This window comes from Gymnodraco acuticeps, unplaced genomic scaffold (genome assembly GCF_902827175.1).
Source record: "Gymnodraco acuticeps unplaced genomic scaffold, fGymAcu1.1, whole genome shotgun sequence".
Lineage (NCBI taxonomy): Eukaryota > Metazoa > Chordata > Actinopteri > Perciformes > Bathydraconidae > Gymnodraco > Gymnodraco acuticeps.
Window position 1 is genome coordinate 1,175,174 of NW_022992041.1, and position 15,718 is coordinate 1,190,891.

General features: G+C 40.5%; 1 protein-coding gene across 4 annotated transcripts; it reads left to right on the forward strand.

Annotated features, from left to right (window-relative positions):
• The first annotated feature begins 299 nt into the window (after positions 1 to 299).
• fam135a (family with sequence similarity 135 member A) lies at positions 300 to 15,372 on the forward strand. Of its 4 annotated transcripts, none has more exons than XM_034201908.1 (21): positions 300 to 593; positions 2,568 to 2,697; positions 3,670 to 3,749; positions 5,206 to 5,345; positions 5,964 to 6,034; positions 6,141 to 6,314; positions 6,615 to 6,741; positions 7,738 to 7,891; positions 8,436 to 8,513; positions 8,881 to 8,930; positions 9,986 to 10,144; positions 10,295 to 10,368; positions 10,517 to 10,671; positions 10,774 to 12,619; positions 12,729 to 12,889; positions 12,984 to 13,075; positions 13,172 to 13,269; positions 13,577 to 13,728; positions 13,807 to 13,917; positions 14,003 to 14,116; positions 14,227 to 15,372. In XM_034201908.1, the coding sequence occupies exons 2-21, from the start codon at positions 2,621 to 2,623 to the stop codon at positions 14,430 to 14,432; spliced, it is 4,119 nt and encodes a 1,372-aa protein (XP_034057799.1). In that variant the 5' UTR covers positions 300 to 593; positions 2,568 to 2,620; the 3' UTR covers positions 14,433 to 15,372. The 4 variants fall into 4 exon arrangements, with proteins under 4 accessions (XP_034057799.1, XP_034057801.1, XP_034057800.1 ...); XM_034201909.1 differs by having other exon boundaries at positions 301 to 593; positions 9,989 to 10,144; XM_034201910.1 differs by lacking the exon at positions 8,436 to 8,513.
• The last annotated feature ends 346 nt before the right edge of the window (positions 15,373 to 15,718 follow it).

A 15,718-nucleotide genomic window follows, 5' to 3' on the forward strand; every position in this document is an offset into this window, starting at 1 on the left:
TTATGTACCTGATGACTGCAGATGGAAATGAGCTATTAGCTATAATCTGTCATAATTAATATATTCTCTTTTCTGAGATTAATGTATGTATGCATGGTCCTTGTTGAAATAAATACACAATATAATAACAATACCATTTGTATTATAATGTGTACAAAATAGTATTTTAATCACGAATAATAATAGTACAAATATTATATCATTGTTGTTGTTATTATTGGAATATAATTATCGCTATTAAACCATGTATCAATATTGCATGTGCGTCAACTGCGCATGTAGAGTGTGCAGTAACGCGCAGTTGAATGTTCGTAAACGCGCAGGTGGAGCTACGCTTGCTGTCAGCTCTTCAGATTGAGCACAGTTACTTAGCTCTAGGGCTAACAGACAGCACTGCTCACAGAAATACATGGCCAGTCAACTTTTTGTATTATTTTAAGGGCGTTCCTCTCGTCACGCTAGCAGCCTAGGAAGTGGAATAGTCAGCATACTGTGGTGTTTTCTGTCAGCAACTCACCGTGAAAGGACGACGAGAGGACTGAAACTGGAGCTAACGTTGGTTAGCTAGCTAATGTTAGCCTGCCAACGCAATGGTAAGTAGCGTTAGCTTGCCTCTGCGGCTAATGTTAGACCCAGGGACAACTGCTAGAGGGGTGGCTAACGTGACGCTAACTGTTACCGTTAGCTAAATGGCTATCAAGTGATAGTTCTTCTCGTTGGTCTGTTAAAGTGTATTTTTTCGGACCGTCAGTGACCTTTTGTTGGTCCATTGGCATAATGCTCTTTTGGTAGCTTACCACCTGTAACCCAAAAGATACCCTTGCCGAGATGTTGCCCACTAGCCAGGGACCTTTCCCACCCCATCACCAAAACCATGTCGCTCAGTCATAAGTATAACAGCTGTTTTTGAACTGGTCTGTATCCGTTTTGGGGTTTAGCTGCTGGGGTAAAGGTTCCCCTTTTTAAAGAAGAACATTATCTGTCGATTTATGTTAAGGCCAGGTCAATAACATTGCAATAAGACTGACGATGGATGTTTTAGTGTACTTTATCCGATGTTGGCTGTCGACTTGAAATGTGTTAAGTGACGGTTACACTTCCTTATTACTAATAGCCTTATTTCTGGGGAATGTCGCATTTTTTTTCTTTTTGGTTATGGCGTTTTTGCATATTAAATACTTTTTTGTATTAAATCTAAGTTTATGAACAAACGTTTCAGCGGAACACCCCATTGTCTGTTGGTTTATACAGTCTGTCTTTTCCCACCTTTTTAAATAGTCCATTATTATTAGGCTTAACATGAGTGTAGAGTTGCATCTTTGTTCTAAGCTGGTTCTAAGACTAAACCAGTTGCTCTGACCAACACTAAACTACATATCGGACATTCACTGGATCAACAATCTTTCATGTTGACCTTAATGTTAATTTGCTCCTTTTTATATTATAAACATATATATATGTCTGCATTAGACAACTTTTGGGACATGTTAATTAATGCCTTTTTTCTCTATCACTAACCCATGCTATTATTGTGCACATTGCAGTTAAAGAAGACTAAAGAAAAGCAGCTTTTAGTGTTTTGCTATTATGAATAATATATCTTAGTAAACATTGTGAATGGCTGCTTGATTATGTATTTCTGACCAACCTTATTGCCATTAGTTTACAGTCTGTAGAATATGATGTGAAGGCAAGGACTGCTCTGAAGCATTACTTTAAAATGGTCATTTCAAACATATTTTGCCTTTAAAAATATTATCCTTACTGTCGTTGGAATATTGTATTTGAAGAATTGCAATTAAGATAGTTTTGGTTATCTGCTTGGACCTATTATTGAGTTGCTAAATTGTCTGTCAAACAAATAATTTGTTTCAATTTCTATACAAAATGTAAAGGGGTTATGTCATGGTCTTAGTATAGATTATTAATGGTTAAAACATAAATGCGTCAGACATTTACAATTCACACGTAGACACATTTAGCAGTAGGAGGACACACATACTAGTGTCCTCATATGTCCTCTGTGTTCACTTTAATTTAGTGTTAAACCAACAGCTTTTACAGATCACTTCTTCTAGGAAGGGATGCAAAATGACCCGGCACTCTTTGTTCTGCTTAAGGACTCTGTGTCAACCATTCATGCTGGCGGTCTGTGTCTCATATTGGTTTTCACTGGCATGAAGACAGTGACCTGCTATCTCCCAGTGGATGATTTATTCATTTCATACATGACTTATTTAGGGACCATCTGTATGATTTGTTGTTGTTTTTCACAGTTTTATTAGACCCCACCTTGAATACTTAAATAAGTCTTGAGCTAAAAATGTTTTCAATAAATAACAGGGTGCTATGTTTATTTTTGATACTGTCTTTAAGGACACGCAATGTTTTCCACTGTCATGTTATAATGGTCAGATCAATTAGGCCCAGAGGAATAAATACCACCTATGCCAAATGAAGACCTCATTTCATAATAAACTATTAAACCTTAACCATCACCAAGTCTTACATAGTCGTTGGCTTTGGGTATTCTTCTAATGATTTCTTTCAATTGTTTGCATCCTTAGGCCTACCGGTGTATCCCAGATGATGTTAGGCCCCTCTGCCTGTAGAGACTAAGATGACTGAAGTCCAGGCCACAGTGGAGTTCTCTGTGGAGCTCCACAAGTTCTACAACGTGGACCTGTTCCAAAGAGGGTGAGAAGTGTCTCTACCTACCTTATATTCGGCTCCTTCTTGCCTATGTGTTCCCAGCAGGTGGCTATTCAGTAATGCTTTAGCAAAGGAACGTTTTTTCCAATCATATGTTACTAACAAGTTTACCTCACTTATTAAAAACTCCGATGTGATGGAATCCTTTGCTTTGAATGGACTTTAAAAAGTATGGTTTGGTTCTGTGATTGTTCTAGCCAACTGGGGACTGTTTACCATCTTGTTTAGACTTTGAGCTGGAGGAGAACTCTTTCTAAGGCCTGAATAGAATATGCTAAACTGTGTTTGTTGGCCTTCTTCTCGGTGAAGACGAGGGTTGGTTCTCTTATACATCCGAGTAAATATCCAAGGGTAAAGGTGTTCGTTGCAGTGTTTTTCAAATGTGTCAAAGCTGCACTAAAGTGTTCCGCAGGTTTTCAAGGAGCTTCTCTTTTCTGACTCACTACATTTGAATGTGTATCTTTATCACCGTTGTGCTGCAGGGTTAATAAGATGATTTAACTATCTCTGCTTCAATCAAACATGAAACTGTTTGTTAGGAAGCCTAATTTAGCATAATGTTTTTAGTATTTTGTCAAATAAAACAATAATAAAGAAAATCAAACAAATGGCGTTAATATTGAAACAACGACAAAAGCAGAATTGCAAGGTTTTATTTTGAACTAAATAGGAATAATGAGTCGTTGTTTAAACAGCTCTAACTGTAGTAGTCTTTAACGCTGGTTTTACTCTTTTCTACGGCAGTGTAATGGTATCCCACTTTTCTGCGATAAAACTCCTGACTCGGCAGTGTTTTAAGAGCTCAGGTTTACTACATGAGTGACTGCAAAAGAAAGCGCTCATTAATAATCCATGAGCGGTATAGTGTCATTTTACAAGTAGAGGCACTTGTGGCTAACCTTTGCGGTGTGTTGCCCTGTGGCTCCAAGCTAATACAACATTTGTCTGCATTTTCAGGTTCTACCAGATCCGTGCCGGCCTGAAGGTGCCACCCAGGGTTCCACACAAAATTGAGACCAGTCTGCTTCACCCAGGAGGTAATGCTATTTTAAAGATTAGCATAATATAATCTTTTCTTTTAGATACCCCAATGCATCAATTGGTCAGCCGTAAGCCTGCACACTTTCCCCTCAAATCTCCAATATAACTATTCTGTTATATTTTGCTAACTTGCAGTATGCTTAAAGTAATGCACTGCCTCTTTTCTTTCTAATACTTTCAGCATATTTTCTTCTCAGTTCTCATATTTAAGCGCTGTTTCTTGGAAAATAGTTGTTATTATTTCAGATTTGGTTCACTTGTGTAGTTAGCAGGAAGTGGTGGAGCACTGGCTTATCCCACAGGCCACTCCTTGTTCTTGTCCGTGCTGTATTTCTCTAACGGCCCGTCCACACAGCAGCTTTAGATGATTCTTCCACCGCTTCCAGCACTTCTCTGCCCATTGACTTTGAATGGGGATGACGTCACTTTTCCTCGCTTGTCGCCGAACTGCATTGTGGGGGAGCGAAGCGAAGATTTCCAGGATTTCCAGGATGTTCAGGATTCAAAAGTTGAGCAATGTTCAACTTTTGAAGCTGAGCTGGAAGCGTCAGCCAATCAAACCCGTTTATGCAAATCTGACAGTAGAAGCTCTAGCCAATCAAACCGCGTGTAAGCAGGGAGAACCAGACCGCAGTTCATTTCCTCATATTCCAAACGAGAAATGACGGTAGCAAATCACCCGGTTCTTTACGACCAGAACTATTACCGGGATACAAACCGGAGGAACCAGGCATGGAGGGAGGTGGCAGAGACAGTGGGTGAAACTGGTAGGTTTTCGCCTGTTTGGGGAGTTTATATATATATATATATATATATATATTGCTCGCATAAAATCCCCGTTTTTTTTTGCTTTGTATGTCGGGGGCGGGAGATTCATGTGATTGGTTGTTGGTCGTGTTGCTCGCAAAAAATCCCCGAGCTGTCAGACACGCCCAGCTCCAAGATTTTCAAGATTTGTTCAAAGCTGCTGTGTGGACGGGCCGTAAGGCTTAGTGCATACGCCTCACCCCCCTTGGTGAGAAACCTGCACTGCTCATTTTTGCACAAAGCACTAAATTCTTTGTTTCATAAATAAACAGGATTATGGGATGGAATTTTAATTCTTAAATGTTTTGTTTCCCATTTGTATTACTTTGAAAACCTTGCTCAAGATATTGGACTGTGAAACAGAACTGAACTGAACTTTCATCTTCAATGCCGACTTGGATATAACAGATCAATTCTGGCCCTATTCAAATATCAATACCTTTTTAGATTTAGATTTATAAAATCCATCTGGATTTGTGTAAGAACTCCTGACCCATTAAAGATGCTGTGCCTTGTCACAGCACCAGATGATGTGTTTCTAAAGTGTATACAGAGCATTTTTAAAGCAGAGGTCAACTATTTACACCATTTAATTCTTATTTTCCTAAATGCACATCCACAGCTAACACTAATGTCTTTGTCTAGGCTCTGATTTGGCATTTCCTGCTTCAGTCCAAGATGATGTCATCTACAGCAAAACCTTCCAGATCCTTTACAAGAATGAAGAGGTTGTGGTCAACGATGTCCTCATCTTCAAAGTGATGATGCTGCTTGATGAGAAGAAGGCAAGTTCAAGAGAGAGATGCTTTTCTTAGGATATTTGCCCCTTGCCCAAATCCTAAATGAATGTGTCTGCATCGTACATTTTTCTTTATGATGCACTTTTAAAAATAGAAGAACATGAAAAGCCAATCCAATATATGCGGGTTCATTTGACAGCTTTCCTATTGTGTCCTCCTTGTGTAAAATGAAATGAGCTGGTGCGGAACTTTTTGTGGCAAGAAAATTGGGCCAATCTTTTTTTAACTCCCATTGAATACAGTTGCTGTCCCCAACCAAATGGCGTACATGAGAAGCAGGATGCACCTGCAGAATGTCACTGAAATGCAGAGAGAGGGACTTTTTTTTGTATCATTCCTAAGCAGTTTAGCGTCAGGATGAAGCATTAAGCTTTGTTTAAGGAATGCAGAAGTTCAACTATTATTCCAGGGAACGTGGGAGTGTTTTAACTTGTGGTCTGGTGTGCGTTCAGCACAACAGAGTATAATAACCGAACACTTCTAAATGTAAAAGGGTTATTAGAGCTGATGCCATAAATCAAAAAACCTTAAACGGAACAGATCTTGCAGATGGACTTCCTTCACACCCTGGCTCTAAATGTGACTGTTTCTCAAAACTCTCAGGTGGGAGAGACCCTCAATGACATCGATTTCCAGCTCTCCTTGGATTTATATTTCACAGATGGTGATTACACGTAGGTGTTGCAACATTTGAACTCCATGTACTTTTAATATTTCCATCATTTTATACCAATGACGCGCTAATATTGTACTTTCTGTTTCCTTATTTCATTTCACCAGGCCAGATGATCCTAGCTCTCTACAGAATATCAGTGGCCGCACCCTTCGTTTGCACTTTAGCCTTCAGCGAGGCATCCACCAACATGTCAATGTCATGTTTGACTACTTCCACCTGTCTGTCGTGTCTGTCGCCATCCATGCCTCCCTAGTGGCACTACATCAGCCCCTTATCAGGTCAGCCTGCTACCTTACACATGAAAGACACCAACAGTTTTACATTCACAGAAGTGTTACATCTCATTAAATCTCTACGTTACTTACGAATATTGTTTGTGGTCAATTAAAACAAAAACCTATTGCGTACTTCACACAAAACATTTTTAAATTACAGTAAAAGTTATCAACTTATCTTTGAATGTAACTTGACATTCATGTACAGCAGGGATTTAGAGGTAGGAGAAACCTGATAGGAAGTGTCCCATTACATTCTTAGACAGATAAGCTAAGTTGGATTTCCTTTGTGTGTTTATCTAGTTTGCCTCGTCCAGTGAAAACCACATGGCTGAACCGCAACGCTCCACCACAGAGCAAAGACTCAGTCATCCAGCCTCTGGAGAACGTGGTGTTCGGCAGCAGTTACGTCAAGCAAGTATCAGCAGATGTAAGTGGACCTCATTTATAGCCATTACTATGTATATGAAAATAATATATGCAACTAAACCTCTGAGCTGTCATGGAAGTGTAACAAATGCCTCCTCTTATCTTTTTTGGTTTGCTGTATCACAAAGGGCTAAATTAAGCACTTGATAAAAAGTAAATGGTTGTCATAAACCTAATAATACTCCATATATGCTGTAGAAATTGGGTTGTTTTGCTTTTATGAGGGAGGAATGAAGCTGAAAGGATAAAAATAAGCAGGTTTTAGCTTCCTGCCAGTAAGACAGGCTTTGATGATGCACAGACATGGCTGTGGACTTTGATTTGACAGGTTTTTGGCCTCAGGTAGTACACTGTGTTACACTCGGTGCATTTGAAGTACAAGGAGATGTGTCAGGCTGTTGACAGATAGGGCAAAGTGAACTCTCAGACCACTGTCACATTTGGCGAGTAATTGGCCTCTCCTCTGAGATGTGAGTGTAGCGAAGTCATTCCGACAGAAAGGGGGATATGCCCCCGGTGCAACCATAATAGCAAGCTTGGGAACAACAGCAACACATAGACAAATATACATTTCACTACAGTTATCTGTGCTACAAAGCATTGCCACAAAGACAAAATAAATGTCTGGAAGTAACAAGCAGACGAATCAGTTGTGATTCATGGGGCTATTGCGATTGATGCGATACATCTTTGAACCATTTCCTCTATTGAATGATTCTATGGTTATGCTACTATAGTCCAGTGTAGAATTCATCAAGAATCATGTTTCCAGCATTATAATGTATTTATCTGATGTCAATACATGACAATCATTTCAAATATCATTTAAAATGATCTACAGTTTACCAGATTGTGTTGCCATGTCTGAGTTTGTCTTCTCTCCTGGCAGTGGCTACAAACCAAACGTTCACTACAATTGCTGCACACTTTCAGCTAAATATTGTTTACAGAATTGTATAACCTGTACCTTATTCTCTGTTTTCCCATGATCCCATAGGGCAGGACGTTCCTGGTGTCTGACAACTGTCTGCAGCATGCCTTCAGTCTGCACCACGACCTCTGCTCCAATCTCCTGCTCGCCTACCAGGGCCTCTTTGATTACTTCACCTCTATCACCAAGGACCTGCCCTCCTCCCATCGTATGGAACTAGGTAAGCAAACACTGTGGCTTCACAGCAACACATATCAGAGTGCGGGCTTACGAGACGTTGTAAATGATAGAATCCTAAATGCCAAACTCGTTCAAATATGTCCCTGCACACTCTTTATTATAATTATTATCATTTGTACTCACACGAACAGAGCATAAGCTAGTAATATACAATGTAATACTCTCTGATTATTTGTTTTTGTTTCTGTGGATGAATTGTCATTGTTTTGTCTTTCCAGCGTCAGTGTGTGTTGTATATTCCAAGTTTGTTGAGTTCTCATATCATTTCACCTGATCCCTACACATTGACATATTCTAAACAGACCACCCGACCTTTAACCTGCCAAATTTGCCTATTCATTATATTTACTAAATCATACTTGCACTCATATTAATACAAAAGATACGTCTGTTAACCAGTAAACTGAAGCTCATAAAAGCAAATCTTTTTTGTAACAATTGATCACTAGAGGACAGATATTAACCCATCTGAGACAACCAAATAATAAAGAGGTTTAATATGCCTATATGTGCAATCTTACTAGCCAAGCCCAGCATGCAAGTCCTATATGAGCGAGTTCTCAGAAGACCCTATCCCCGAAGTCAAAGGCACGTCTACATAGGTATGTCCAGACCCTTACAGCACCTCAAGTCAGCCTTTCTCTCTTTTTTCTTTCAATTTCCTTCTTGTACAAAACACCATGTTCTCCTTGTGTCACACTTTCCAGAGCAGTATTCCTAAAATGCTGTTATGCCATCTTTATCTTACAGTATATATTGATCTGTCTTTCCATCTTTTGAATAGGCTTTGGTTAAAGTGTCTCCTAACACAAGGGGCTCTGTAGAAGTTTCAATTTTAAACACCAGTGCTGTCTAACACCACTTGTTTTTTCTGCCTGTTTACCAGGCTCTTTTAACAACAATCTGTATCACTAAATAGATGGATTAAAAAGTCAATATCAGTAACGCCGTTCTTCTGCCTCCTCACAGAACAACTCGATCTAGAGGCCCGTCTAGCTGAGTTATGTGAACAAGTCAAGGTAAGACCTGTCTCTGATTGTTATTATTCAGTCTGCACTGATGCAAAAACATTTATAGGAAGCAAAAAGCCCGTTTTATTGTATTAAGGCAGGAGGAGGTAAATATGGAACAGGGCCATTCAGAAGTCGTTGCAAAAGTGAAACATATATGATTGAATCAATGTTTCTCAATAACAGGAGGAAATGAGTAATATTTCCAGATTCTTTGGAAGTAGGCAGTCATGTTTTTATATACAGTATGATTCAAGCAGTAATGGTTGCCTGGTGACAAATGGTTGCCTGGTGACAAAAGTTGTCCGGAAATTCTGGAGAAGTGATGCCATGAAATCGCCTGCGGTGCTAGAGAGTTTGTGAGCAGATTGACAAGCACAAGCAAATGTTTCTTTATCATTTGTAGAATTCAAAGCCTCTTCAACATTTCATAATTGAGTAGGTGAGATAACCACTTCTCAGTGGTTGATAAGTTGGCTCACTAAATTTTACGAGTGGTACAAAATGTGTTGCTGCAGCGCATTGGAATGCTAGGAATTTCTGTAGATGACGTACATTACGCAGGTCAAGTGACTCTTGTACTTTTCAGTGTAGAGCACTTTTCCAAATGTTCATAGGTTAACAAAACACAGGAATGGAAAAAATACAAGCTTGTACATTTTTAAGGCTATAATGCAGCTTATAAAAGAAGGATTCTATGATATGTATAGATAATTACTTGGTTTGAACCAAATTGAATTGGATAAACTATATTGGCCTGTACAAACTTTGTGGTAACTGTACTTGACTTTACTCTTTGAAGGTTTAGGTGCAAAGCTATTCTTTTTGTTTGTCTGATTCACGTAACAATTAACTTTAGGAGGGACATTTAATATGCTTTAAAAATAACTGTCTGTGACAAACAAATCAGTTGAGAATCAAGAAATGTCCGGATCTACTTCACTGTATTTGACCCTATGTAACGTCCTCATGCATGGAACTTTAGGCCTTGTTCTCAGTGCTGGTGTTAGGGAGAATGCTCACTTCAGCCCTCTGGTGGGTGACGGGTGTCTTTGTACTCTCAGCAGAAAGCCGAGTCCCCTGACGAGCTGGCAGAGCTGGTGAATATGAACCTGGCTCAGCTCTGCTCTCTGCTCATGGCACTATGGGGACAATTCCTAGAGGTGGTGTCCCTGCAGGAGCACGTTGCTGCCCTACTAGCTATGGAGCACCATACACTAAGAGTGAGTCTCAACTTCTAACACCATCTACTCGATATAACTTGACTTGTCACCTTTGAATTAAAATGAGCTTTTTTTGGTCTGATCAATTATCCAAAACTATACTCAAACCTGTGGAAATTGAAAGTATTCTCTATAATGTGTTTTGTACAGGTAAGGCGGTTTGCTGAGGCTTTCTTTTGTCTTGAACATCCAAGACAATCTGCACTAGCATATCAGGAACTACAGTAAGTTGCAGAGGCTTGTTCGTCTTGGTTGTGAAATGTCGTGTTTCAGTTTTCAAGCCTGTGCCAGCAGCTACTCGTCTGAAATACTATAGTCAAGTATGGACATACCTGATTCCAATTGAATTAGCTTTCTCCCCTGCTACATCAGCGCTCACAGTCACCAGCAGATGACTAACGCTATCAAAAGCTCCAGCTACTTCCTGTCTCTTCCTCCGCTTCCAGTGGAATGTGCAGACCTTGATGGCGATGTAAGCTCTCTGCCGATCATCTTTGAGGATAGATACCTTGATTCTATCACTGAAGGTTAGTAATAGTATTGACATACAACTAGATGTACTGTGATTTGGCAATGACAAATGGCATTTTTTGCACCTATTTTATGTTTAACCTGGTTTGATTCTACAGATCGCGATGGACCCTGGCTGGGCGTGCACAACACGAGGACTGGCTCAGTGTCCAGCAAAACGGACAAGCCTAACTCCAAGGAGTGTAGCGCAGCAGCCAGCCCATTACCTGAGGCTCAGTGTGCCACTATGGACAACACCTGGCCAGATAGCTTTGAGCCACCGCCAAAGTCCAAAGGCAAGTCAGTGAAACTGAAGAAAAATTCAAAGACTGAGAACTCTAAGAAGCTGATTAGACAGGGCTCCAAAGACACTGTAGTGCTGGTGGGCTATAAGAACCTCAAAGCTCCTTTTAGTGACACAAAGCACAAAGAAGGGGAAGCTCCCCTAAACCAAGAAGAGGAACCAGATACCTTGCAGAGAGACACAAGTAGTTATTTAAGGACTAGTGCAAGTTCAGTTTTTGACTCTGGTGCCACATCAGCTCACAGTGCTGATGATTGTGTTACAGATGACAATACAACTACTGCTGCTTGTCAAAAAGGTGTATTTCAAAAACCTACACGCGTGGATGCACAGAACAATCCTCAGGCAGGTACTGGGGCTAGTGCTACATGCAACCAACCACTTTACAAAGATGAACAAGTTGACCACGTCGAACAAAAGCAACCGGAGTGGCCTGCTGGGCCTAAGCAAATGGAGGTGAAACCAAGTATCAATGACCCCTACCGAGGGGACAAAGTAACAGTTATTTTTCCATGTCGGACTGAGGGGAATCTAAGCACCCAGACAGACCTCTGTGACTCAAAACCGTCTGTGGTGAACTCTATGTTTGAAAGGCCGGCTAAAGAGGCAGCGCAGCAAAGCCAGTCGAGTCTGGTGTCAGTACAGGGGAAGAGTGATTGCATCAGGCTGCCAGATGTAGGAGCCCCGAATGCCTCGTCTCGCTTCTCAGATTCAGGCATTGAAAGTGAGCCCAGCTCCTTTGACACTCAGCTTGTTCCAGGACATCAGACATGTGTCACTGAATCAGGTGTGGCTGCCCCTCAGTCTGAGAGAACCCTCCTAAGCCCCGCCCCACGACCTGTTCAGCAATACCAGCAAAAGCCCAGTGTGGCAGCAGAAAATACCAGTGGTATCAGTGGAGTCCAGTCCTCTCTCACTTCCATCAACTCCTTGCCCTCAGATGATGAGGGTGAAGTTTCCTCTAGGGGCCCCAGCGGAGCAGCAGTCAGAAGCAGTAAGTCCAGTGTTTTGGTGCAGGAGCAGAGTGTAGTCTTCTCTGGGGATGACGGTAACAGACCTGCCATTGACGTGGCCTGCACCCCTAACATGGCTGCAGGTGATTCCAAACTTATAAAACCTGCCTTTGAGGGAGCAGCTGGTTCTGGGGCTCAGAAGGAGTCTGGTAGTGAGCCCCAAACAACCTGCCCATCCAGTAACTCTGCCACCAGCAGCACTGACATAGTGAAGCGTGGGATGGTGGATAACTACTTTGGCTCACGCTCTAGCACAGATGTGTCTGAGATCAGCCCTTTAGAAACATCTGCCATCACACTGGGAATCCATGCAGGTCCAACGGTCCCGGATGACGAGGACGAACCAGAGCAAGACATGATTGAGAACGGTTACTACGAGGAAGGCGATGGCTATGCTTTTGTCAATGGTGTTGTGGATGAGGAGCAAAGTGCGGTCGGGGACGCAGCGGCTTCAGAAACGAGTCTTCTGTTTGAACAGCTTGGCATCGGCTACCCCCATGAAACAAAAGATTTATCAAAAGCTCCCATCTGCTCCAACCTAGCCTCCAGCAGTGTTGGCTACAGCTTGGCAAGACCTCCATGTCCCTCCACGTCCTCTTCCTCCAGCCTGCACTGGTATGAATGTGCACCCACACCACAGATGAAAGCGTGAGTATCCCTTTTTTTATCATATCACTTAATCGTGTACTTTATACTAATATTTTGTCCTATCTTGCTCATTATAGATAAATATTTATCGACTTTTTATTTTATGCAGGTTCATTAAGGCCAAGGAAGAAATGAAACAGCTGAGGCTGCCTGGCTTCTTGTACAGTGAAATACCTGAGCTGGCATCCACTGTGCCCTACTTTAGCTTGGAGGAAGATGAAAGCTGTGACGAAGGCATTCATCTTATAGTCTGTGTCCATGGCCTCGACGGTAGGAATCATTATTATTATTACTAAAAGTCCAGTAGGGTCTTGTTGTTTGTAAAACAACATTGATGTATTTGTGCTCCCTTGTCTTGCTGCAGGTAACAGTGCAGACCTCAGACTGGTGAAAACGTACCTGGAGCTTGGACTGCCTGGTGCTCGTATCGACTTCCTGATGTCAGAGAGGAACCAGGTGAGTAGAAGAGCATGCATGTTCTTTATGTTAAAGAACCAAATACAACCCAACATATTGTCTTTTATTTTAATTGAATTCTCTTTACTTCCACAGAATGACACTTTTGCTGATTTTGAGTCAATGACGGACCGATTGCTGGATGAAATAGTCCAGTACATTCAGATATATAACCTCACAGTGTCAAAGATAAGGTAAAATGTTCTGTCCTACCCAAATGGCCAAATGTAATGCATGGTTATCTTAAAAAAATCTATAATACTTAAGTAGCCGCATGATGTAGTAGCAGTCAGCTTTCTACTTGAGTGAAGTGTTCTCAACAACATAGGTACTAAATCTTTGAAAGAAAATGTGCTCGTTACCTTAGAAACCAGTAAAGCCTTTACTTAGATGGTGTCAAAGCCTCCTGTTTTTATAGAATGTAATCTCTGAAAGGGTGACAGATATGTATATAATTGTTGTTTGGTTTCATTATGGTCGTTCCTTATTCTTCACTTGCAGCTTTGTGGGCCATTCCTTGGGGACCCTCATTGTTCGCTCAGTGCTGACCAGGCCTCGGTTTAAATGTTACCTGAGCAGGCTGCACACCTTCCTCTCCCTCTCTGGACCTCACCTGGGCACACTGTACAACAGCTCTGCTCTGGTCAACACAGGTAAGAGATACAACGTATAGTTGAAGATGGCACATCTTATTAGTATCAGATATTTCACTCACATCTGTTTGTTCCTAGGCCTTTGGTTCATGCAGAAGTGGAAAAAGTCAGGGTCGCTCTTGCAGCTAACGTGCCGTGATAACTCTGACCCTCGCCAAACTTTCCTCTACAAGCTCAGCAAGAAATCTGGTTAGTTTTTCTTTTTTTTACATTTATAAAATGAGCAATGAAACATAGAGATAATTATTTTCTATCTATCTATCTGCTTTTGAAGGTTTGCAGTTTTTCAAAAATGTGGTGCTTGTGGGATCACTGCAGGATCGCTACGTCCCCTATCATTCTGCCCGAATAGAAATGTGCAAAACTGCAGTAAAGGACAAACAAACAGGTAAGATGGGAGCGACTGCATGAATCCAAAAACTAAAATTGTATAATGTCAATACAAAAGATCCAACAAGTGTGGCCCTTTTCAGCTTGTTTCACTCTTGTCCATTCCAGGTCCTGTGTATGCTGAGATGATTGAGAACCTGCTGCTGCCAGTACTCCAGAACAAAGACTGTAATCTAGTACGATTTGACGTCATTCATGCCCTGCCCAACACAGCCAATTCCCTGATCGGCCGGGCCGCCCACATTGCCGTCCTTGATTCTGAGATCTTCTTGGAGAAGTTCTTCCTTGTTGCAGGCCTCAAGTTCTTTCAGTAGAACGGTGGCTGAATCAAATATATTAGTGAAAGACAGGAATGTGGAGCTAATACCTCACTGCATCCAAACCTTTTTATGATTATCATATCTGGATTATTTCTCGGTTTCTAAATACATATAATCACTTTCAAATACATATGAGCAAAATCACAATTGATTTCATTTCATGTTGTTTATATCGGAATCATGGTGGATATGGACGTTTTTATTTTTCTACTGCCATCTTTTAAACATTGTTTTGTTTTTAGTGTTTGGGAAATTATTTCCCTCCCCCCATTATATGCTATATTTTCAGTGTTATTTATGTGTTATGTTCATGCGTTTTAATTATTTTTTCTTCAAGTAATTCGATTAATATTAGATGCTGAACTGGAAATGTAGCTGCTACAAAAATGAAATGGCTGTTTTTGGTGAGCTGGCCCAAGTCACGTCTGCACATACTGTCATTACTATTGCAAATGTTTCCCACCAATTTTAAGAGACACTGCAATGATTTGCACCACAACTACATTTTACAAGCTTTTGTACTAAAAAGGGTCATTTGTACAAGTTACTTTTTTTATAAACAATTTTCCATCATTTTGAATGGCAATGATTGCATTAGAAATAGGATCGTTGCTCAGATTTCACATCCTTCGCTTTGGTCTTAATACTTCATGCTGTCCTTTGCCATTGCAGCATTCTGCACAACATTAACCCAAACTGGTGTTGGGAGAATGAAGCGTTGTCTACAACATAACATTTTATTACAGGGGTTTTAAGCAGTGGTCATGATTCAGCAAAAGCACATGTTAATAATATGTACTTGTTTTAATGAAAGTATTTGCTTGGTATCATTTGGTGATTATGTGTTTAAACTGGAAAGTATTGCTTGGAATAAAAAATGTTTCTTGGAAAATTGTTTATATATCATACATCATTAAATATGCATATTATCAATTTGATTATATGACTGTTCTTTCTTTCCTATTTGTTACTCATGTTCACAGAGGTTTCCAATCACTTGTTAATACAATCTAATTTGACTTTCAAAGTATTCATGCAGTTTTAAAAAATAAAATGTAATTTTTGAGCTTTTATGATTGAATTAAGTCTCTTTTTGATTGCAAATATAGCAGTGATGGTGTATTCAGTTCTGTGTCTTCAGAGTGTGTGTGGTGGTGTGGTGCCATTTCTTCCAATTACTTTTTTTTAAGTGTCCCTTTAGTTCAGATTTATTTTTAAAATAATTGATCAAATGATCCTGCAGATGGCAGTGTCATCCCAGCAACTGCTCTTTTAAAAGA